The sequence below is a fragment of the Pan troglodytes genome, chromosome 2, assembly GCF_028858775.2.
Source record: "Pan troglodytes isolate AG18354 chromosome 2, NHGRI_mPanTro3-v2.0_pri, whole genome shotgun sequence".
Taxonomy (NCBI): Eukaryota; Metazoa; Chordata; class Mammalia; order Primates; family Hominidae; genus Pan; species Pan troglodytes.
In genome coordinates this window covers 19,534,614-19,558,762 of record NC_086015.1, presented here as the reverse complement: position 1 = coordinate 19,558,762, position 24,149 = coordinate 19,534,614, and the positions used below count along the sequence as shown (strand labels likewise).

The 24,149-nt window shown below is 44.3% G+C and overlaps 2 protein-coding genes across 3 annotated transcripts in view; both read left to right on the top strand.

Moving 5' to 3' along the window:
- Positions 1-3,631, top strand: part of HACL1 (2-hydroxyacyl-CoA lyase 1) — a 51,308-nt gene extending 47,677 nt beyond the window's left edge. For both annotated transcript variants that reach the window (XM_063805284.1, XM_063805283.1), the window contains one exon: positions 3,500-3,631. In XM_063805284.1, the coding sequence (XP_063661354.1) occupies positions 3,500-3,532 (33 nt within the window). In that variant the 3' untranslated portion in view covers positions 3,533-3,631. The remainder of the gene's footprint in view (positions 1-3,499) is intronic.
- COLQ (collagen like tail subunit of asymmetric acetylcholinesterase) overlaps positions 3,558-24,149 on the top strand; it is a 100,226-nt gene continuing 79,634 nt past the window's right edge. Inside the window, exon 1 of the mRNA XM_063805506.1 lies at positions 3,558-3,691. The gene's annotated coding sequence lies outside the window, so the exon portion shown is untranslated. The remainder of the gene's footprint in view (positions 3,692-24,149) is intronic.

Below are 24,149 nucleotides of genomic sequence, written 5' to 3'. Positions count from 1 at the left end.
CTTACACAATTTTTGTTAAATTTGTTTCTAGATATTAATCTGTTTTGTTGCTATTTAGTGGCATTGGCAAGTACTTCCAAAACAATGCTAAATGGCAGTGGTGGGCATGCACCACTTTCCTTCTAGGTGTTTTAGAATCAGCACGTCATTTATCTACTTTCCTCCTTCAGGAGGAGTAAAAGATGACAAGAAAACCTCCCTATTAGGAGTTACTGAGGCTGCAGGGTTGAAATACATGACAAGATCAAAAAAGAATACCTACTACCATTTCCAAGTTGGGGCCTGTGGTCACCTGCAATAACAAGTGACTTATTGGCAATTAACCCCCAGTCAGGGCTAGTTGAAATGCTAGTCAATTACTTGTTGCCTAAACCACCTTCCTTCATAGCACTGAGACCAATGACAAAGGCAAACATATTGAGAAAGCTGCTCCTCTGTAGTCTTCACCTTCAAAATCTCAGACCAGAAAAGAGGGAGGAGGTGGCGCAAGATGGCTGAATAGGAGCCTCCACCAATCATCCTCCTTGCAGAAACACCAAATTAACTATCCACACAATAAAGCACCTTCATAAGAAGCAAAAATAAGGTGAGAAATCACAGTACCTGTTTTTAACTTCCTATCACTGAAAGAGGCACTGAAGAGGGTAGGAAAGACAGTCTTGAATTGCTGATGCCACCCCTCCCCCATGCCCCAGCAGTGGTTGTGTGGCATGGAGAGAATCTGTGCATTTAGGGGAGGGAGAGTGCCGTAACTGTGGGACTTTGCATTGGAACTTAGTGCTGCTGTGTCACAGCAGAAAGCATCATGAGGCAGAACTCAGCTGGTGTCCATGGAGGGAGCATTTAGACCAGTCCTAGCCAGAAGGGCTAAAGTACTCTGGAGTCCTAAGTAAACTTGAAAGACAGTCTAAGCCACAAAGACTTCAATTCCTGGGCAAGTCTTGATGCTGTGCTGGGCTTGGAGCCAGTAGACTTCAGGGGCACACAGTCCAGTGAGATACCAGCCGGGGTGGCCAAGGGAGTGTTTATACCACCCCTTCCCTTGCCCCAGGCAGTGCAGCTCGCAGCTCTAGGAGAGTCTCGTTCCTTCTGCCTAAGGAGAGGGAAGAGTAAAGAGGACTTTGTCTTGGAGCTCAGCCACAGTAGGGTAGGGCACCAGGCAGTCCTGAGGCCCCCATTCCAGGCCCTAGGTCCTTGATGACATTTCTAGACCTACCTGGGCCAGACCTGGGCTAGACCCCTACCACTGCCTTGAAGGAAAGGATCCAAACCTGGCAGGATTCATCACCTGCTGATGAAAGAGCCCTTGGGCCCTGAATAATCAGCAGTAGTAGCCAGGTGGTACTCATCATGGGCCTTGGGTGAGACTCAGATGTGCTGGCTTCAGGTATGATCCAGCACATTCCCAGCTGTGGTGGCTATTGGGGGAGACTCCTTCTGCTTGAGAAAAGGAGAGGGAAGAGTAAAGGTGTCTTTGTCTTGGAGCTTAGGTACCAATTCAGCCACAGTGAATAGAGCACCAAGCAGGCTCTTGGAGTCCCCAGTATGAGGCCTTGGCTCTTGGATGGCATTCCTAGTCCTGCCCTGGGCCAGAGGGGAGCCCAGTGACCTGGAGGGAGAGTCCCAGGCCTAGCAGTATTCATCACAAGCTGACTGAAGAGGACTTCAACCTTGGGTGAACATTGGCAGTGGCCAGGCAGTAGTTGCTGTGTGTCTCGGGTGGTGGTGACCACAAACAGACTCTTCTTGTGGAAATGGGAGGGAAGTGTGGGAAGGACTTTGTCTTGTGACTTGGGTGCCAGCTCAGCCTCAGTAAAATAGTGAACCAGGTAAATTCCGAAGTTTTCTGACTCCAGATCCTGTTCCCGGATGGCATCTCTGGACCCAGTCAAGGCAGAGGGGACCTCACTGCCCTAAAGGGAGGGACACAAGCCTGGCTGGCTTTGTCCAGCTGATTGTAGAGCCCTAGAGCCTTGAGTGAATATACACAGTAGCCAGGTAGTGGTTACCGTGGGCCTTGAGCAAGACCCAGTGCTGTGCTGGCTTCAGGTCTGACCCAGTGCAGTCCCAGTGGTGATGGACATAGGTATGCTTGTGTCATCCCTCCCCCAGCTCCAGGCAGCACAGCACAGAAACATTACATTTGTTTGGGAGAAAGTAAGGTAAGAGAACAAGAGTCTAGGCCTGGCAATTCAGAGAATTCTTCTGGATCTTATCCAAGACTGCCAAGGTCTTGGGGTATTACACAGCATTACTGGGCCTGGGGTGCCCCCTAATGCAGGTATGGCTGCAGCAGCCAAAAACTTGGATCACAACACCCAAGTTCCTTCAAATGCCTGGAAAGCCTTCCCAAGAAGTATAGGTACAAACTATCTCAGACTGTGAAGACTACAATAGATACCTGTATTAGTCCATTTTCATGCTGCTAGTAAAGACATACTGGAGACTGGGAAGAAAAAGAGGTTTAATTGGACTTACAGTTCCACATGGCCAGGGAGGCCTCAAAATCACGCTGGGAGGCAAAAGGCACTTCTTACATGGTGGTGGCAAGAGAAAATGAGGAAGAAGCAAAAACAGAAACCCCTGATAAAGCCATCAGATCTCCTGAGACTTACTATCATGAGAATAGCACAGGAAAGACCAGCCCCCATGATTAAATTATCTCCCCTTGGGGTCCCTTCCAAAACACGTGGGAATTCTGGGAGATACAATTCTAGTTGAGATTTGTCGGGGGGACACAGCCAAACCATATCATTCTGTCCCTGGCCCCTCCAAATCTCAGTGTCCTCACATTTCAAAACCAATCATGCCTTCCAAGAGTCCCCCAAAATCTTAACTCATTTCAGCATTAACCCAAAAGTCCACAGTCCAAAGTCTTATCTGAGACAAGTCAAGTAAGTCCCTTCAGCCTATCAAAAGCAAGCTAGTTACTTCCTAGATACACTGGGGGTAGAGGCATTGGGTAAATACAGCCATTCCAAATGGGAGAAATTGGCCAAAACAAAGGGGCTACAGGGCCTATGCAAGTCCTAAATCCAGGGGGCCATCAAATTTTAAAGTTCCAAAATGATCTCCTTTGACTCCAGGTTTCACACCCAGGTCACGCTGATGCGAGAGGTGGGTTCCCATGGTCTTGGGCAGCTCTGCCCCTGTGGCTTTGCAGGGTACAGCCTCCCTCCTCGCTGTTTTCGTGGGCTGGCATTGAGTGTCTGCAGCTTTTCCAGGTACATGATTCAAGCTGTCAGTGGATCTGCTGTTCTGGGGTCTGGAAGACAGTGGCCCACTTCTCACAGCTCCACCAGGTGGTGCCCCAGTACGGACTCTGTGTGGGGGCTCTGACCCCACATTTCCCTTCTGCACTGCCCTAGCAGAGGTTCTCCATGAGGGCCCTGCCCCTGTAGCAAACTTTTGCCCAGGCATCCAGGCGTTTCCATGAATATTCTGAAATCTAGGCAGAGGTTCCCAAACCTCAGTTCTTGTGACTTCTGTGTACCCACAGGCTGAACACCATGTGAAAGCTGCCAAGGCTTGAGGCTTCCACCCTCTGAAGCCACAGCCCGAGCTGTATGTTGGCCCCTTTCAGCCATGGCTGGAGCCGCTGGGACACAGGACACCAAGTCCGTAGGCTGCACGCAGCACGGGGATCCTGGACCCGGTCCATGAAACTACTTTTTCCTCCTTGGCCCTTCAGGTATGTGATGGGAGGGGCTGCTGCAGAGTTCTCTGACATTGCCTGGAGACATTTTCCCCATGGTTTTGGGGATTAACATTAGTCTCCTTGCTACTTATGCAAATTTCTGTAGCCGACTTGAATTTCTCCCCAGAAAATGGGTTTTTCTTTTCTATCGCACAGTCAGGCTGCACACTTACCAAACTTTTATGCTGTTCTTCCCTTATAAAAGTGAATGACTTTAACAGCACCCAAGTAACCTCTTGGATGCTTTGCTGCTTAGAAATTTCTTCTGCCGGGTACCCTAAATCATTTCTCTCAAATTCAAAGTTCCACAAATCTCTAGGGCAGGGGCAAAATGTTGCCACTCTCTTTGCTAAAACATAACAAGAGTCATCTTTGCTCCAGTTCCCAACAAGTTCCTCATCTCCATCTGAGACCACCTCAGCCTAAATTGTATTGTCCATATCACTATCAGCATTTTGGATAAAGCTATTCGACAAGTCTCTAGGAAGTTCCAAACTTTCCCACATTTTCCTGTTTTCTTCTGAGCCCTTCAAACTATTCCAATCTCTGCCTGTTAGCCAGTTCCAAAGTTGCTTTCACATATTCGGGTATCTTTTCAGCAATGCCCCACTCTACTGGTACCAAGTTACTGTATTAGTTCATTTTCATGCTACTTGTAAAGACATACCCGAGTCTGGGAAGAAAAAGAGGTTTAATTGGACTTACAGTTCCATATGGCTGGGGAGGCTCAGAATCATGGTGGGAGGTTAAAAAGCACTTCTTACATGGTGGCAACAGGAGAAAATGAGGAAGAAGCAAAAGCGGAAACCCCTGATAAACCCATCAGATTTCGTGAGACTTACTATCACGAGAGTAGCATGGGAAAGACCAGCCCCCATGATTCAATTACCTCCCCCTGGGTCCCTCCCACAACACATGGGAATTCTGGGAGATACAATTCAAGTTGAGATTTCGGTGGGGACACAGCCAAACCATATCAATACCTAACTCTTCAATGTGCATGCACTGATGAACATCTGCAAGCATCAAGACCATCCAGGAAAACATGACCTCACCATACTAACTAAAGCACTAGGGACCAATCCCAAAGAGACAGAAATATGTGAACTTTCAGACCGAATTCAAAAGGAACTCAGTTTTGAGGAAAGTCAAAGAAATTCAAAATAACACAGAGAAGGAATTCAGAATCTTTTCAGATAAATTTAACAAAGAGATTGAAACGATTAAGTAGAATCAAGCAGAAATTCTGGATTTGAAAAATGCAGTTGACATGCCGAAGGATGTTTCAGTCTGTTAACAGTAGAACTGATGAAGCAGAAGAAAGAATTAGTGAGCTTGAAGACAAGCTACTTGAAAATACATGGTCACAGACCAAAAAAAAAAAAAAAGAAAGAAAAGAATGAAGCATGCCTACAAGATCTAGAAAGTAGCATCAAAAGGGCAAATCTAAGAGTTATTGGCCTTAAAGGCCGGGCGTGGTGGCTCACGCCTGTCATCCCAGCACTTTGGGAGGCCGAGGTGGGTGGATGATGAGGTCAGGAGATTGAGACCATCCTGGCTAACACGGTGAAACCCCATCTCTACAAAAAATACAAAACAATTGCCCAGGTGTGGTGGCACGTGCCTGTAGTCCCAGCTACTTAGGAGGCTGAGGCAGGAGAATCACTTGAACCCAGGAGGTGGAGGTTGCAGTGAGCCAAGATTGTGCCACTGCACTCCAACCTGGGTGACAGAGCAAGAGTCCATCTCAAAAAAGAAAGTTATTGGCCCTAAAGAGGAGGTAGGTAGAGAGAGAGATGAGGGTAGAAAGTTTATTCAAAAGGATAATAACAGCTTCCCAAACCTAGAGAAAGATATTAATATTCAAGTACAAGATGGTTATAGAACACCAAGCAGATTTAACCTAAAGAAGGCTACCTCAAGGCATTTAATAATTAAACTCCCAAAGGTCAAGGATAAGGAAATCAGCCTAAAAGCAAGAGAAAAGAAACAGTATACAATGACGCTTCAGTACGTCTCGCAGCAGACTTTTCAGCGGAAACCTTACAGGCCAGGAAAAAGAGTGACATGACACATTTCAAGTCCTGAAGGAAAAAACTTTTACTGTAGAATAATATAACCAGCAAAAATTTCCTTCAACCATGAAGAAGAAATACTTTCCCAGACAAAAGCTGAGGGGTTTCATCAACACCAGACCTGTCCTACAAGAAATGCTAAAGGGAATTCTTCAATCTGAAAGAAAAAGACCTTAATGAGCAATAAGAAATTATCTGAAGCTGCGGAATTCACTGTTAATAGTAAACACACAGAAAAACACAAAATATTATAACACTGTAATTGTGGTGTGCAAACTCATATCTTAAGTAGAAAGACTAAATGATGGACAAGTCAAAAATGGCCAGGCACAGTGGCTCTTGCCTGTAATCCCAGCACTTTGGGAGGCCGAGGTAGGCAGGTTGCTTGAGCTCAAGAGTTCAAGACCAGCCTGGGCAACATAGTGAAACCCTGTCACTACAAAAAAATACAAAAAATTAGTTGAGTGTAGTGGCATGTGCCTGCACTTTCAGCTACTCAGGAGGCTGAGGTGGGAGTCACCACCCTGGAGGTCGAGGCTACAGCCAGCCTGGGTGTTAAGTGAGAGCCTATCTCAAAACAAAACAATAACTGCAACAACTTTTCAAGACAGAGTTCAGTAAGGTATAAATTAAAACAAAAACAAAATAAAAAGTAGAGGGAAGAAGTTAAAGTGTAGAGATTTTTAATTTTTATTTCTCACACTATGCTGATGTAAAAAGTGTAGCATTTTAATTAGTTTTCTCTTTGTTTATACAAGTGTTAAGTTGTCATCAGTTTAAAGAAATGGGTTATAAGATATTATTTGTAAGCTTCATGGTAACCTCAAATCAAAAAACATATGATAGATAACACAAACAATAAAAAGGAAGAAATTAAAACATACCACTAGAGAAAATCACCTCGGCTAAAAAGGAAGACAGGACAGAAGGAAAGAAGGAAGAGAAGACCACAAAACAACCAGAAAACAAGTCATTACTTATCAATAATAACATTGAATGTAAATGAACTAAATGCTCCAATCAAAAAGCATAGAGTGGTTGAATGGATAAAGAAAAAAAAAGACCCAATGATCTGTTGCCTACAAGAAACACACTTCACCTATAAAGACACTCATAGACAAAATAAAGGGATGGAAAGAGATACTCCATGCAAATGGAAATCAAAAAAGAGCAGGAGTAGCTATACCTGTATCAGACAAAATAGACTTCAAGACAAAAACTGTAAAAAGAGGCCAGATTATTATATAATTATAGAGGAGTCAATTCAGCAAGAGGATATAACAATTATATATGCACCCAATACTGGAGCACCCAGATATATAAAGCAAATATTAATAGAGTTAAAGAGAGAAAGAGACCCCAATATAATAATAGTGGGAGACTTCAACATCCCACTTTCAGCATTGGACAAATCATCCAGACAGAAAGCAAAGTAACATTGGACTTAATCTGCACTGCAGACCAGATGGACCTAATAGATATTTATAGAACAATTCATGCAATGGCTGCAGAATATACATTCTTCTCCTCAGCACATAGATTATTCTCAAGCATAGACCATATGTTAGGCCACAAAACAAGTCTTAAAACATTTTTAAAAACTGAAATAATATCAAGTCTCCTCCCTGATCTCAATGGAATAAAACTGGAAATCGATAATGAGGAATTTTGGAAACTATACAAACACATGGAAATTAAACAATATGTGTCTGAGTAACCAATGGGTCAGTGAGGAAATTAAGAAGGAAACTGAAAAAATTATTGAAACACATGATAATGGAAACACAGCATACCAAAACCTATGGAATACAGCAAAGCAGTGCTAAGAGGGAAGTTTATAGCTATAAGTACCTACATCAAAAAAGTAGAAAAACTGGCTGGGTGCAGTGGCTCATGCCTGTAATCCCAGCATTCTGGGAGGCTGAGGTGGGTGGATCACCTGAGGTCAGGAGTTCAAGACCAGCCTGGCCAACGTGGTGAAACCCTGTCTCTACTAAAAGTACAAAAGAAAAAAGCTGGGTGTGGTGGCACATGCCTGTAATCCCAGCTACTCAGGAGGCTGAGGCAGGAGAATTGCTTGAACCCAGGAGGCAGAGGATGCAGTGAGCCAGTATTGCACCACTGTACTCTAGCCTGGGTGACAGAGCAAGACTCCATCTCAAAAAAAAAAAAAAGAAAAAAAAGAAAAAATAGAGAAACTTCAAATAAACAACCTAACAATACATCTTAAAGATATAGCAAAGCAAGAGCAAACCAAACTTAAGATTAGTAGAAGAAATAATAAAGAGCAGAGCAGAAATAAATGTAATTGAAATAAAGAAAACAATGCAAAATTTCAACAGAACAGTTTTTTAAAAAATAAAATCCTTTCGCCAGATTAAGGAAAAGAGAAGACCCAAATAAATCAGAGATGAAAAAGGAGACATTACAACTGATATCACAGAAATTCAAAGGATCATTGGAGGCTACTATGAGCAACTATATGACAAGAAATTGGAAAACCCAGAAGAAATGGATAAGTTCCTAGACACATACAACCTACCAAGATTGAACCATAAGTAATACCCCACAAGCACAGGCAACCAAAGCAAAAATAGACAAATGGAGTCACATCAAGTTAAAAAGCTTCTGCACAGCAAAGGAAACAAAGTGAAGAGACAACCCACAGACTGGGAGAAAATATTTGCAAACTACTCATCAGAATATATAAGGAGCTCAAACAGCTCTGTATGGAAAAAATCTAATACAATTTAAAAACGGGCAAGAGATCTGAACAGACATTTCTCAAAATAAGTCATACAAATGGGAAACAGGTATATGAAAAGGTGCTAAATATGGTCATCAGAGAAATGCATATGAAAACTGCAATGAGATGCTTTCTTACCCCAGTTAAAATGGCTTTTATTCAAAAGACAGGCAATAACAAATGCTGGAGAGGATGTGGAGAAAAGGGAACCCTTGTACACTGTTGGTGGAATATAAATTAGTACAACCGCTATGGAGAGCAGTTTGGAGGTTCCTCAAAAAACTGAAAATAGAGGGCCGGGCACAGTGGCTCACACGTGTAATGTCAGCACTTTGGGAGGCTGAGGAGGGTGGATCGCTTCAGCTCAAGTGTTTAGACCAGCCTGGGAAATATGGCAAAGCCCCATCTCTACAAAAATACAAAAATAAAAAATTAGCCAGGCATGATTGTATATGCCTATAGTCCCAACTACTCGGGAGACTAAGGATGGGGGATTGCTTGAGCCCAAGAGGTCGAGGCTATGGTGAGCCGAGACTGTGCCACTGCTCTCCAGCCTAGGTGACAGAGCAAGACCATGTCTCAAAAAAAAAAAAAAAAAAAAAAAAAAAACCCACTAAAAATAGAGCTACAATATGATCCAGCAACCCACTCCTAGGCTTATACCCAAAAGAAAAATCGGTATATTGAAGCGGTATCTGCACTCCCATGTTTATTGTAGCACTGTTCACAGTAGCCAAGTTCTGGAAGCAACCTAAGTGTCCATCAGCAGATGGATGGATAAAGAAAATGTGGTACATATACACAATGGAGTACTATTCAGCCATAAAAAGAATAAGCTCCTTTCATTTGCAGCAACATGGATGGAATTGGAGGTCATTATGTTAAGTGAAATAAGCCAGGCACAGAAAGACAAACTTCACATGTTCTCACTTATTGGTGGGAGCTAAAAGTTAAAACAATCGAACTCATGGACATAGAGAGGTTACCAGAGGCTGGCAACAGTAGTCAGGAGAGAGGGCAGTGGGGATGGTTAATGGGTACAGAAAAATAAAAAGAATGAATAAGACCTAGTATTTGACAGCACAACAGGATGACTGTAGTCAACAATTGTACATTTTACAATAACCGAAAGAGTATAATTGGATCATTTGTCACAACAACAACAAAAAAGGATAAATATTTGTGATGATGGATACCCCATTTACACTGATGTGATTATAATGCATTGTATGCCTGTATCAAAATATCTTATGTACTCCATAAATTTATACACCTATGTACCCACAATTTTATTAAAAAATTTCAGACCAGCTTCCCCTTGATGAGTCAGCAGATGACCTTTTTCTCTCCTCACCTTCCCCACTGTGATGTGTGTATAGTTGGGGGCACCATTAGCTAGGGGCATTTCTGTCGTCCAGGTCCTCTGCAAAGTAGATGCTAAGGTAGGATTAAATACATGAGGGACTTTATCTTTTATTATTATTTTTTTTTGAGACGGAGTCTCGCTCTGTGGCCCAGGCGGGAGTGCAGTGGCGCAATCTCGGCTCACTGCAAGCTCCGCCTCCCGGGTTCACGCCATTCTCCTGCCTCAGCCTCCCGAGTAGCTGGGACTACAGGCGCCCACCATCACGCCCGGCTAATTTTTTTGTATTTTTAGTAGAGACGGGGTTTCACCGTGTTAGCCAGGATGGTCTCGATCTCCTGACCTCGTGATCCGCCTGCCTCGGCCTCCCAAAGTGCTGGGATTACAAGCGTGAGCCACCGCGCCCGGCCCATGAGGGACTTTATTAAGGGAAATGCCTCTGTGAGAGAAAACAGAAGAGCTGGAAAAGGCTGAGAGCCATCAGACTGCAATGCAGGTCAGACCTCTATGAGGAGAGAGGGTAGGAAGGATGGGCAGAAGCATCCTGGCTGGGTGCCATCTGAGGAGAATTTGGCAAGACTTTTATCAGAGGAGTCCCATGCCTCCCAGGAACAGGCCCACCTTCATATTTCTACTGGACATTGGAGAAGAGCAGCACAATGCCTGGGAAATGTGGCCTTAGCATAAATGTGGGTGACAGATTTCAGAGAGTGGCAGCTGGGGCTCTTGGTCAGTTATGCTCCCGTGATTGGAGACAGAGTCTCATGGCTGCACAGGTACTTTCTGGAGGTCTCTTTGTTGCTGCCTTTAGACTGTTAGAACTGAAAAATCGGGAGGTGAAGTTTGCTTAGCAGCACTTACAATCTAAGGATCTGACCCAAGTCCATCTGCATCTCTCCCTCTTCGACAGACAGATGGTATGTCGGAAAGTGTTGAGTGTGGTAAGCTGGAGTTTCTATTCTGGCTCTGCTTTGGGTTATACAACCTCTCTGAACCTCAGTTTCCTCATCTCTATAATGTGGGTTCCAGAATGCCTAACTCTATAGCGCTAAGACCATATGCTGTTTATAGAAATGCTTATTATGAAACCTGGCACCAAATAGCTCCTTGAAAAACATAAGCCCCTCTTCCTTCGTTCCGTCTTTATGCCTCTGGTCCCCCTCCCTCATAGAGTATAGGACGAGGAGAAAGCTAGCTTTGCTCCATCGTGGAATCCTCTGTTAGACAAGTCCCTACATCCATATTGTTACTATGTGCCATTGACACCATGTCTGTTGCCCACTGGAGAACTGGCTGCAGCCGGTGTTTAATTTGGCCACCTTCCTTCCACATCTCAGCACAGAGCTGGGTTGTCAGTGTCAGTGCAGGAAAGAGCACATTCATTTCGACCCAACTGAATTAGCCAGGCCAGTCGGCAGCCAGGAAGTCATGTGCTGCTTTCCCGAACCAAATATAAATTATTTTTAGATTATTCATTGTTTGGTATTGTCCATACCACAGCTCCCTCCTATTAGAGCACATCAGAGAAAATTGGCTGCAGCCAATTAATGGATATTTAGCAAACCGTTTGCCAGTCCTGGGCCTCTGTGTTCTCATTTGTGAGAAGAGTGGTTGAAATTGACCCATAATTCTCAACCCTGCCGGCACATTGAAATCACCTGGGGAGCTTTTAAAACTCCTGATTCCCAAGCCACACCTCAGACCAATTACATCAGAATCTCTAGAGTGGGCCCCAGGCATCAGTATTTTTTAAAGCTCTCCAGGTGATTCCAGTGTGCAGCCCAGTTTGAGAACCAGTGAAGGAGGATTTCAAAGCTTCCTTCCATCTCTAATTCCAGGGATGATGATCTTGAAAAGGGTATAGTCTACTTCTAATTTAACTCATTGAAATAGGAGTTACAAGAGTGAGTATTCCATCAGTGTTATAATTTTATATTCTCAAGTTCCCTGTTCTTAATCATGTTTCTGTTTGGCATCTTGGTCACTCACTGTTTAGATTCATAAATAATACTTTTTTCTATATAAATATTTGTTTACTTCATGTGTCTGCCATTCTTTGTTTTCACTTATGTTGTGGCAGGTGTACATTTCACAGAATTGGTGAACTTTTCTTTATTACTCTGTAATAGAAATTAGCTCCTGAACTCCATTTCCACTTAGTATTTAAGTGTACAGCTCGGTGAATTTTTCATATGTATGTGGCCATGTAACCACCACCCAGATCAAGGTATAGGGCATTGCCAATAATCCAGAAGGCTCCCTCATGCCCCCTCCAGCCAACCCATGCATCCCCCACAGCCATTACTCTTCTGACTTCTATCAGTAGAGGTTAAAACTCAAGTCTCTTTTGAGTAAGTCTTTAATTTAGGCTCATTCCTCTCCCTTGTTTTCTTCTTCTCTGGGGATGATCTAATTTTCAGGGGCCTTATTACCATCCTGCCATCAGGGGAGAGTTCTTCTTCAAGAATGACTGATTCTTTAATCCGTGTATACGCAACAAACCATCCCAAACCAGAGTGACTAAATCCAAGACATTATTCTCTCATATTTTGTTGGTTGACTGGATTCAGTGGTTCGGCTTATCCTGCTTGAGCTGTCTTATGCAGCTGTGGGCAGATGGCAGCTAAAGCCGGATCCTCTCGAGGACAGCACTGGGCTGGAAGGCCTGAGTTGCCTGCCTTCTTCACTCTGAGAAAATAAAAATGAGCTTGGGCTAAGAATGTAAAAAAAAAAAAAAAAAAATCTGCCTAAATAGGCATCAGGCTGGAATAACAGATGCAGATTGACATGATTTGAATCTGTGTCTCCACCAAATCTCATGTCGAATTGTAATCCCCCATGGTGCAGATGGTGGGAGGTGATTGGCTCATTGGGGCAGAGTTCTCATAAATGGATTAGCACCATCCCTTTGGTGCTGTTCACATGATGGTGAGTGAGTGAATTATCGTGAAATCTGGTTGTTTAAAAGTGTGTGGTGCCCCCACTCTCTCTTCCTCCTGCTCTGGCCACGTAAGACACGTCTACTTCCCCTTCACCGTAATAGGTTTCCTTAGGCCTTCCCAGAAGCCAGGAAGATGGCAGCATCCATGCTTCCTCTACAGCCTACAGAACCACTAGCCAATTAAACCTCTTTTCTTTATATATTACCCAGTCTCAGGTATTTCTTTATAGCAGTGTGAGAATGGACTAATACATGGATAAAGCCAGATGTGAAGTTAACAGGAGGAAATTTTTCATCCCGAGGCACGCTGCAGCTATAAGTGGCTAACACTGCCTTTCTTATTCAGTGAGAAGCTTTGTTTTCTAAAATCATAGATTATTAGAAACTTTTATAAGTAAGAATGACATACTCCGTGCCTGGAGGAGCTAAGTCACTTTGGCACAGAGAAACAGTTTTAATTTGCAACTCAGATGCAGAGGGTTTTCTGGACACAACATTCTACACCTGCCATAGCTTTCTAATATACAAGGAAGCAGGAGGACCTTGGCATTTCCGTCATAGTCCAGACCTGATGTGGAAACCTTTACACAGAGCCTGCTTTGCTTTGAGACCATCAACACTCAGATTCAATACTAAAAATCAGTGAATTGTATAGTCTAAAATGGTGACTTACGTGAATTTATGGTCTGTGGAATATGGCATCTCAATTTGTTAAAATGACAGACATTAAAAGACTTTGAATGTTGTATATGGCTTTGCATCTGTTGGCACTTCCTGGGCTAGTATTGTCTTATTCTTATTAGTTGGCTCCCAGCAGATCTCCATTGCTTCAGTGTGTAACTGGCCTAGCAAACCTAAGGTTCCCTCTTGCCCCTCATCCCTCACCCTCTGGTCTATACCCACCTCATCCTTCTTTTATTTTATTATTTTTTTTTTGTCGAGATTGGGTCTCGCTCTGTTGTCCAGGCTGGAGTGCAGTGGCACGATCTCAGCTCACTGCAACCTCCACCTCCCAGGCTCAAGTGACCCTGCCACATCAGCCTCCTGAGTAGCTGGAACTACAGGCATGTGCCACCGTGCCCAGACAATTTTTGTATTTTTTGTAGAGACTGGGTTTCACTATGTTGTCCAGGCTGGTCTCAAACTCCTGGTCTCAAGTGATCCGCCTGCCTCGGTCTCTCAAAGTTCTGGGATTACAGGCATGAGCCACCGCGGCTGCCCCCCACTCATTTTTCTTGAGCCCCCTTCTCATCTATATAATGCACATATATTCTTCAAATGCTTTGTGTGAAAATTGTTTGACTCTTAATGTCACTTTTGAGTTTCCTTGATGACTTCAATTTATAGAACAATTTTTCAGTTCAAAAACAAGCAGAAAAAAATCTACTTCATTTAAATTCCACCTTTTCCCTAAATCCTGTACTAACTCCACTTTACATTTGTTTGGTGAGCTGCCCCACGGTTCCTCTGGGCTGCTGTCTCCCTCATTGCAGTGGATGAATAAACCTGATTTTGTTAGACTTCTTATTTGTTTCTGACAGCCTTAAGCTGATTGGTCCAGGACAACTGTGGCCCCTTGGTACTCCTCCATGTAGTCTCTCTCCAGTAGGGTACCTGGTTTTTCTCATGAGGGCAAAAGTAAAAGCTGCCAGGCCTGGAACTGGCACAGTATCACTTCTGCTGCATTCTAATGGTTACAGCAAATGACAGGACCAAGTGAGGTTCAGTGTGGGAGGGGACTACACAGGAATGTGACCCCTGGGAGATGTGGTTGACTGGGGGCCATCTTTGGAGACCAGCTACTATAATTGTCCCCTCTCCTCATGGAGTTCCCATCCTGAGGCTCCACTTCTAATTTGCTAATGGATCTACTCTTTGCAAACAGGACTTTTCCAGTTTGCCATCTGCTCAGCCCCTTCCCATGGGGACATGGGAAGTTTCTGGCCGCATTCCTCATGCTATGCTGGGATGTACAGATCTCTGCAGGTCTCTCAGGCCCATCTGCCTGGACTTCTCCCTCAGACGCTGGAATGCTGCCACTGAATGCCATGTTGGGCATGGGCTTCTCCTTGGGGTCCACACTCTGGAGAGTCAGGCAATGGTCTCTTCTGTTCAGGGATTCCCCAGACTTGGCTGACCCATCCACTCCCTGAGATGACCCAAGGAATGGAGGACTTCGGGAAAATAATAAGAAAACATGGAAGAGAAAATGGCTAATGTTCTGTTTTAGGTAACTGTCAATGTTGCTTACTGGTATTGTTTTGATCTAGATTTGAGGGAATAATGATAATCAAGTTTACGTAACTCTTAGGAGCGTTCATACACATAATTTTATTTCATTCTTCACAGAAACCTTTTGGAGGGAGTGGTATTATTCCCCAGGTAAGGAAAGAGGCTCAGGGAAATTAAGTGGCTTTTTTCAGGGTCGCATATGGTGTGGTTTTATCTTGAAGAGTGCAATTTTAAAAGAGAAAAGATTCAAAAGAGAATAAATGGGGCTGTGTTTTTAAGTTGAGAACTTTTGAATTTTTTCCATTTTGATCTTCTTGCAAAATTCTGGGCTTAATATTTCGGTGACAAAACTGAGGATTACCTAAAGAACAAGCAATGTCAAAGTACAAGGAGGAGCAGTGATAAAGTGGTAAAGAGATAGATCATAACTCTTCTATATCATTCAGCTTCTACTGAGTCACTGTTGTGTGCCATGCACTTTGCTAACCTTGTGTGTAGCAAGATGTGAGCCTCTAGATTGCTCATCTGAGAAAAGACACTAGACACAGTTCCCACAGAACAGCTAAAGGGGCGACCAGGCAAACTATTGGCTGAGATTTGATTCAGTGAGATTGATAAATAAGAGAAAGCAGGGGAGATGGTGCTCCTCAAATTGTAGGAGATGTGAGGTGGGCTTCTCCAGGGACGCAGGCTTCAGGGCACTGAACAGAGACCACTTAGGGGAGACATCTAGCACCTAAGCAACAATAACATGTGGCAGTGTGCCTGAGGTGTGCATCTGAATCTCCTCCTCAGAGTCGTGGCAACACGGAACTCAACACAACAGGAGGGAGCTTTGATGAGTCCCAGCCAGTGGGATGAAAGTGCTCACCAAAGACTTTGGTATTGGGATCTTTGAAAATTTCTTCCCAATGGATATTTTAATATATCTTCATCCTGCCATTAAGTCATTATGCAATAAACACTTTACATTCATGTTTTAAAAGACTTTATTTTTTAAAGAGCAGTTTTAAGTTCACAGCAAAATTGAGAGGAAGGTACGGAGATATCTCATACACCTCTGGTTTCCATACAGGCATAGCCTTCCCCACTATCAACAGCATTCATTATTTATTATTATTATTATTGAGACAGAGTCTTGCTCTGTTGTCCAGGCTGGAGTGCAGTAGCATGATGAGCTCACTGCAGTCTCCACCTCCTGGGTTCAAGTGATTCTTCTGCCTAAGCCTCCTGAGTAGCTGGGACTACAGATGTGCACCACCACACCCATCTGATTTTTGTATTTTTAGTAGAGATGGGGTTTTGCCATTTGGCCAGGCTGGTCTTGAACTCCTGGCCCCAAACAATCCACCCACCTCAGCCTCCCAAAGTATTGGGATTACAGGCATAAGCCACTGCGCCCTGCCAGCATTCATTATTTTTAAAAGCCAGACTCCATTTTTAATAGAAATAGATTACTAGCTGGCTGGAGAGAGAGGTTATCAATAAAAACAATGTTATATGCTGGTGTAGTTTTCTTTTTCCTTTTCTTGCAAATATGTTAAAAATTGTACATCAGGAATATAAACCATTCAGCTTTCTTTGACAATTTGACTCAACTGGAACAAATAGGGTTGAGAATGATCCAGAGAAAAGTAAAACAAATTGGCTATTTATGGAGCCAGTTACTAATATAAATGGAAATGCTTTTAGAATAGGCTCTTTCCAGAAATCTCCCAGACTGACTGAAATAGAGCAGAATAAAAATAGAAAATTACTTTAGAAGGTCATTTGCATATTAGATGCTACCATTTGTTAGTTGCTTTGAGTTTGTGAAGTTCCTAAGTCAAGTACTTTGCAGATTCAAACTGATAGGAAAGGGGAGAAATGTAATGGAAAGTTGGAGCACATAAGAAAATCCAAAAAAAAGTAATGAGATATGCTTTTAAGTTGGCCTCAATTCAGAATGTGTTTTTGAATTTGCAAACCACAGGGCTTCCTCCAAGGCGTCAGTTCTCAGAATTTGTATACCAATAAAGTGAAAGGCAGTTATAAACAAAAATCTAAAAGAAAAAATAGGTTATATATGCTTTTAGGGTGGATATATTTAATGGAAGGGGAAGAACATAGGAAGGAGATAAGAGACCAGAAGAACATAGCCACAAAACATAATATTCCAGGGAAGTTGTAAGTTTGTCCAAATTACCCTGCTGAAAATGGCCACCTGGATAAATGTGCCCCAATAATTCAATCACTGTAGGTGCATTCATTTCACTCAATTAACCCTTATACCAGTGATTCTCGCAGTGTGGCCCATGGACGAGCAGCAGGAGCATCATCTGGAAACATAAGAAATGGAAATCCGCACCCAACTCCCAAGACTTTCTGAGTTAGAAACTTGAAAATCTTTGTTTTAAAACATTCTCTGAGTGACCTGATGCATGCTAAGATTTGACCTCTCTGCTTACCCACTGGGTGATATGTTTTTAGTTGTAGGTGTCTAAGAAGAAAAATTGGCCCATTTTTCTTCTATGCAGGGGTACATGGATGTTTGGCCTCATTCCTGAGGCACAGGATGGTCAAAAGGATAGGGAAGTGGAGTTTCGGTGTAAGTTTGTTCTGGGCCACGATGGCATACAAAAGCAAGTGTGCTGGGCTAGGATAAAGGCTGTGTGCCCCTACAAATTCGGGGAGCTGGCAGAGAGGATGCTAGGATTCATTTGCATAACGAACTAGGGAGCCTTATGAGAAGGAAGTCACTGTAAGGAAGGAGAACCTTGGTGTACACAAGTTTGACTCAAGAAAAGCAGATGAATGGGAGAAAGTGATGGTTTTGAAATATGTCTACAGATTCATTGGTACTCCTTCCTTCAAGTGGTGAAGCTTAATTCTCTCCTTGAGTGTGGCCTTGGACGCCTGGAGGCATTTTCCTTTATATTCCTCTTGGATCACTTGCTCTTGGGTAAGCCATTTGACATGTCCTGAAGACAGTCATGAAGCCCTATAAAGAAGTCCAGGTTTCTGAAATCCTCCAGCCCCAGCTAACTCTTCAGGTAACTGCAGAGACTGAGCTCATTGCATCCTCCTGCAGCCTGACTCATATTGCCTGTCTCCACCCTCTGCTGCCTCTCCCCACTGACACTTGCACTGGAGCCCTCAGTTTCAGTCTGTATTACATTTTAACATGCTTTTTAAAGATCACTTTATAAGAGGTTTGGGATTTTTTGTGGGACAAATGGTAAAAATCAAGTGAGATGTAAGATTTTATTCAGAGGGGATAACTCAATTAGGAGAGTGCTTTGGCTTGACCCTTGTATTGTGGCAAAAGTTGGAAGATCTGAATTTTTGGTGCTTTGAAGAAGGATTAGGGATATAAGATACCAATGAGACAAGAAATAAGAAGTACTGATAACTAGTTTATTGAAAGTTTGGGGCTCTTAAAAGAGCTTTATCACATCTCCCTTTCCCAGATTTTGGGTTATAGTTTAAGCAGGAATCATAGCTTTCGCTGTTCGTTTCAGCTATTAACCAGATATCTCATTTTCAAGCGTTAAAAAGTCCAGCCGTGTCTATATCAAAACTTCTCATTCAATTCAAATAGCAAGGGAGGTCTCTACCTAAAGAGAGATACTGGCTGTCTCTATGTGCCTGATAATAGGTAGCCTAAAACCTGATCCATTTCCTGTGCCTGGCACAGTGACGCCCCCCACCAGCACAGGAGTAGGGAAGATGTCCTTAATGCATCTGCTCCATAGCGGCCTTCTTTCTCCTTAGGCTAGGGCAGGGCTAAAGGGAGCCATGAGCACTCCTCCCTCCTCCCCTCTCTTCCCCAGGGCTCCATCAGCAAGTTGCCATGTGTATTCGAGTCCAAACATTCCCATAGTAGGCTAAGGGGGAAACTTTCCACATGACCATTCCTTTGATTCTCACAAACCCAGGAACTCCAGTTTGCAAATGAGGAAGCAAAAACTCAGACAGGTTTAACAACTTGCCCATGATCATATAGCTGGGAAATAAATGGACTTAAATTCAGGTCCTTCTGACCCCAGAGATGTGTGCTTTCTTCTACAGCTGAAACCAGTTAAGCTGGGTGTTACGGGCTGAAATGTGTCTTCTCCAAATTCATATGTTGAAGCCCTAACCTCTAGTACTTCAGGTATGACTGTATCTGGAGATTGGGTCTTTAAGAAGTGGTTAGGATAGGCCGGGCACAGTGGCTCACACCTGTAATCCCAGCACTTTGGGAGGCCAAGGCAAACGGATCATGAAGTCAGGAGTTCGAGACCAGCCTGACCAATATGGTGAAATCCCGTCTCTACTAAAAATACAAAGAAAATTATCCGGGAGTGGTGGCGCATGCCTGTAATCCCATCTACTCAGGAGGCTGATGCAGGAGAATCGCTTGAACCTGGGAGGCGGAGGTTGCAGTGAGCTGAGATAACACCACTGCACTCCAGCCTGAGCGACAGAACAAGACTCCGTCTCAAAAAAAAAAAAAAAAAAAGTGGTTAGGATAAAATAAGATCATGAGAGTGGGCCCCAATCCAATCCAATTGGTGTCCTTATAAGAGGAGGCAATTTGGACACATGAGGCACCAGGGATGTGTACACACGGGTAAGACCACTCGATGACACAGCAAGAATGTGACCATCTGCAAGCCAAAGAGAGAAGTCAGAGAAGAAACCAACTCTGTCTGCATGTTGATCTTGGACTTCTGGCCCCCTGAACTGTGAGAAATAAATTTCTGTCGTTTAAGCTGCCCAGCAGGGGGTACTTTTTATTATGGCAGCCCTAGCAAACTAATACACTTGGCTAATGCATTTTCCAGGCAGTGTGTGGAGAATCACAGGCTGTCATTGAGGTTATGTCATCATGTCAGCATCTTCCCATCTGAAGAGTATTTTTTTCAAGGATCAATGACCTGGCACTTCCTGAAGCCAGAGCTGAGGAGAGCTGGTTCTTTTGTCCCAGGCTAGGTGACATCCCTGATATGGGAGATGTCTGGCATATTGTGGAGAGAGACTGGGGGAGGCAGGTGGGCATCAAGGCACTCACCCAGCTGCCGGCTCACACAGAGGGCCCTGGAACCTCACATTCCTGGGCCAGACTTGTGCAAGGTGCCTTCCATGTGTCATTCCATTTAAAGCAAAGGCCCGTGGGGCTGCAAACCCATGATTCTCTTGGCAAGAACCACATCTGTTCTGAGACTTTATAAAGGGAAACTTGATCCAGGCTGAATTAGCTTTTTTTTTTTTTTTTTTTTTTTGAGACAGAGTCTCGCTCTGTCACCCAGTCTGGAGTACAATGGATCTCTGCTCACTGCAACCCCTGCCTCCCAGGCTCAAGCAATTCTCCTGCCTTAGCCTCCCGAGTAGCTGGGATTATAGGCGCCCACCACCATGCCCAGCTAATTTTTGTATTTTTAGTAGAGATGGGGTTTCACCATGTTGGCCAGGCTGGTTTCGAACTCCTGATCTCAAATGATCCGCCTGCTTCCACTTCCCAAAGTGCTGGGATTACAGGCATGAGCCACCACGCCTGGCCTGAATTACTTTTAAGGTTCTAGATACATGCAGTGTAGTTTGTCTAACTTGCATGCGTCATGCAAATCAACTCATTAATTCATTCAACACTATTGAATGCCTGCTGTGAATCAGATTTGGCACCTGGAGGAATAAAGAGATAAAGCAGCAAGGGCCTTGTGCTCAAGAATTAATAATCTACTTAGAGAAATAAAGCACATACCTAAATAATTACGGCTATAGACCAAACATTTGTGTTCCCCCCCAAATTCATATGTTGAAACTTAATCCCCAAGTGATGGTATTAGGAGATAGGGCCTTTGGGACGCGATTAAGTCGTGAGTTTAGAGCCTTTATGAATGGGATGAGTGCCTTTAAAAAAGAAGTCTCAGAGAGACCCCTTGTTTCTGCCATGTTGAGGACACAGAGAGAAGACTGCCATCTATGAACCAGGAAATGAGCTTTCTCCAGACACCAAATCTGCCACCACCTTGATCTTGGACTTCCCAGAGCTGTGATAAATAAATCTCTGTTGTTTATAAGCCACCCAGGGAAAGATATTCTGTTATAGCATCCCAAACAGACCAAGACAATTATATTGCAAGGTTGAAAGAACAGACTAGAGCTTCATTTACATTTACACATATACATACACGCAAACCTCAATATTCATATTTTGGAATAGTTTAGATCACTCCTGCCACATGGCAAGGCATTCTATAAGGTTTTTTGTTTGTTTGTTTTTTTGAGATGAAGTCTCACTCTGTTGCCCAATCTGAAGTGCAGTGGTATGATCTCAGCTCACTGCAAGCTCCGCCTCCCAGGTTCAAGCAATTCTCTGGCCTCAGCCTCCCAAGTAGCTGGGATTACAGGCATATGCCACCACACCCAGCTAATTTTTGTATTATTACTAGAGACGGGGTTTTGCCATGTTGGCCAGGCTGGTCTTGAACTCCTGACCTCAGGTGATCCACCCATCTTTGCCTCCCAACGTGCTGGGATTACAGTCGTGAGCCACTGTGCCTGACCTTTATAAGGTATTTTAGATGCTGTGTGTCTAATCCATACTGTTGAAGAGGAGACGCCTTTCCCCACATTTCTGCCTGGGCTACCACCATCTAAGTCCATGCTCCCATGCCCTACAAGAAAAAAAAGGAGTTATCAGTTAGATTGATCAGAACCAAGGACACTCTTTGGGTCATTTTACTCATGGGTGGGTGTCACCCCACCATAATGATCAGCACCGTGGCATGGGCTACCTTTGTCCCATGCTTATGGTCAGGAGGCTTCCTAGCAGCTGCTTACCCAGATCTGGACTCTGTGTGCCACCTCTCTCCTCCCTATCCCTGGAGGGGAGGCAGACGGGAGCCCAAAGAGGAGCTGGCCATCTTAGATACCATGGGGAGGAAGCAGGCAATTCTCTGTGGTCTCCAGGCCTAACCCACATTCTCCAACTTTAGCAGAACCTGTTTGGTTGTTACCACTATTATTAAAAGGTGACCTCCCATTTCCATTTGGCTGCTAAGGCTTACATGGAGCTTCCCTAGTTAGGGGTCCTGAAGGAAGGAGGGAGGAGGGCTGAGTCCTGAGATCTGGATAGTCGTTGTCCAAGGAGCCTCAGCAGTAATCTCTGACACTTTATCGAAACCCCAGAAGGATTCCTTCAGAGGAACTCTGAAGAGTTTCCTAGCTAATGAGTGGCAGAGCCAGGAATCAAAACAGGTACTGTCTGCTTTAAACCATGGTGCTCTTGCCCTCAAGCCCACTGCCCAAGGAGTGCCAAGGAAGGAAAGCAGAGCATGAACTAGGGAAGTTCCCAGAGGGAACACATTTCTCCTGGCAAAGGCTTTGTTGAGGGGGAAACATTTAAATTTGGGAGAGCTGGGAGGATTTGGACATGAAGGGATGGGGACAGGAGGCTTTCCAGGTGGAGAAAGTGCAGGGATTCTGGAATAGGATGTCAGGCCAGGGAAAACACAGGGCAAGCTGTCCTTGCTAGCAGTTCCCAGCAGGAGCAGGAGCTGGAGTGCAATAAGCCCAAATAAAATGTTCCCCCACTGTCCAGCCGTCCAAATTTGGAAGTGGCCTTCTGCTATGCTGAGCCACCAGAATCTGTCAGCAGTCTATCATCCAAGCATACCTCATTCTATTTCTCTTCAAGGGCTCCCAGCCAAGAGGCCCTGCCACTGCCCCCAAAAGTGCCATGATCATGCCCACACTGTGCCCTGGGGTGGGGCAGTTCACTCACCTGTCTCCCCATTTCCCTACTGTGTCTGGTCCTGGAGCTGGGTAGTGTGGTGTAAAGAATACAGGCTTTGAGGTATGTGGGCCAGCTTTGTGTTCTAGCTCTGTGGCCTTGAGCAGATTACCTAAGCTACCTTTGTCAACCTCTATCCATAGAGAGAGTAATACCCACCTCATAGAGTTAGCTCAAAAGCCTAGAGGCTTCCAAGAAATCACATCTGTAGGAATATCATAGGTATTTAATAATTGGTGGTTGTAGTTGGTATTTTCATCCCTTAAGGTCAGAAATGACTCTTCCGTGAATACTTCCCAGAGAACTACAATTAAAGTTCATCTCTTACCTTCCTCATCGACTCTGGCACTCCTCCTTCCAAATTCCTGTAACTCAGATGGCAGTCAAGCCTCCCAGATCACCACTGACCCCAGTTCCATAGCTCTGATCACGCTAAGGCCTCTCCAGATTTCTGCAGCGTCTCAGGAAAGACTTTTCTCCCCGTCCCATCCCTGCGTTGTCGTACGCTAGCCTAGAAGCCAAGCCTGGCACCTGCACCTGTGTCTGTGAGAAGGCCTTTCTGTGTTCTGGTAACTTTAATAAAGGCCTGGAGGCTGGGGAGAAGGAGGTGTCAGGTTGGGGTGAGTGTGACCTGGAAAACAATAGAGGTGCAGAGAATTGGGAGGGGAAGGAGCCAGGGTTCAGAGAAGGAAAACACACGCCACCTCTCAAGGAGAAGCAACAACATTCCATCAGAAGAAGACAGTGGAGGGTGGGGTATTTGGTGGCGCTGCAGACTTTGGAAAATACAATCTGCTACACTACCTTAAATATCTATCCAATCTGATCATTACTCACCACCTCCATTGTCACTTCTTGGAAAACCAACCATCATCTCCACCTTCAGTGTCCTCCTGTTAGGCCTCCTACTTCCCCCTACAATCTACTGTGGTCAAGCCAGGGGTGATCCTGTTACAACACAAATCAGAGCTGCCACTCCTGTTCAAAACCCTCCACTGACTTCCATCTTAAAACAAAGTCCAAACTCTATGCGTGGCCTACAAATGCCACATGACCTGACCCCAGTGGCTTCTTGGATCCTATTTCCTTCACTCTCCCTCTTGCTTACTCTGCTCGAGCCACATGTAACTCCATTCTGCTCCTCCTGGAAAAACCAAGCTTGTTGGTGCCTTAGGATGTCTGCACCTGATGCCTTAGAATGCTTTCCTCCCAGATATCTGCATGGCTCGTTTTCTCAGGTCTCTGCTCCGATGTCACCTCCTCAGGGAGGCTCTCCATGATCAATTATTTCTCTCCATTATTCTACATTACACTGAACACCAGTGTGCTTCTGTCT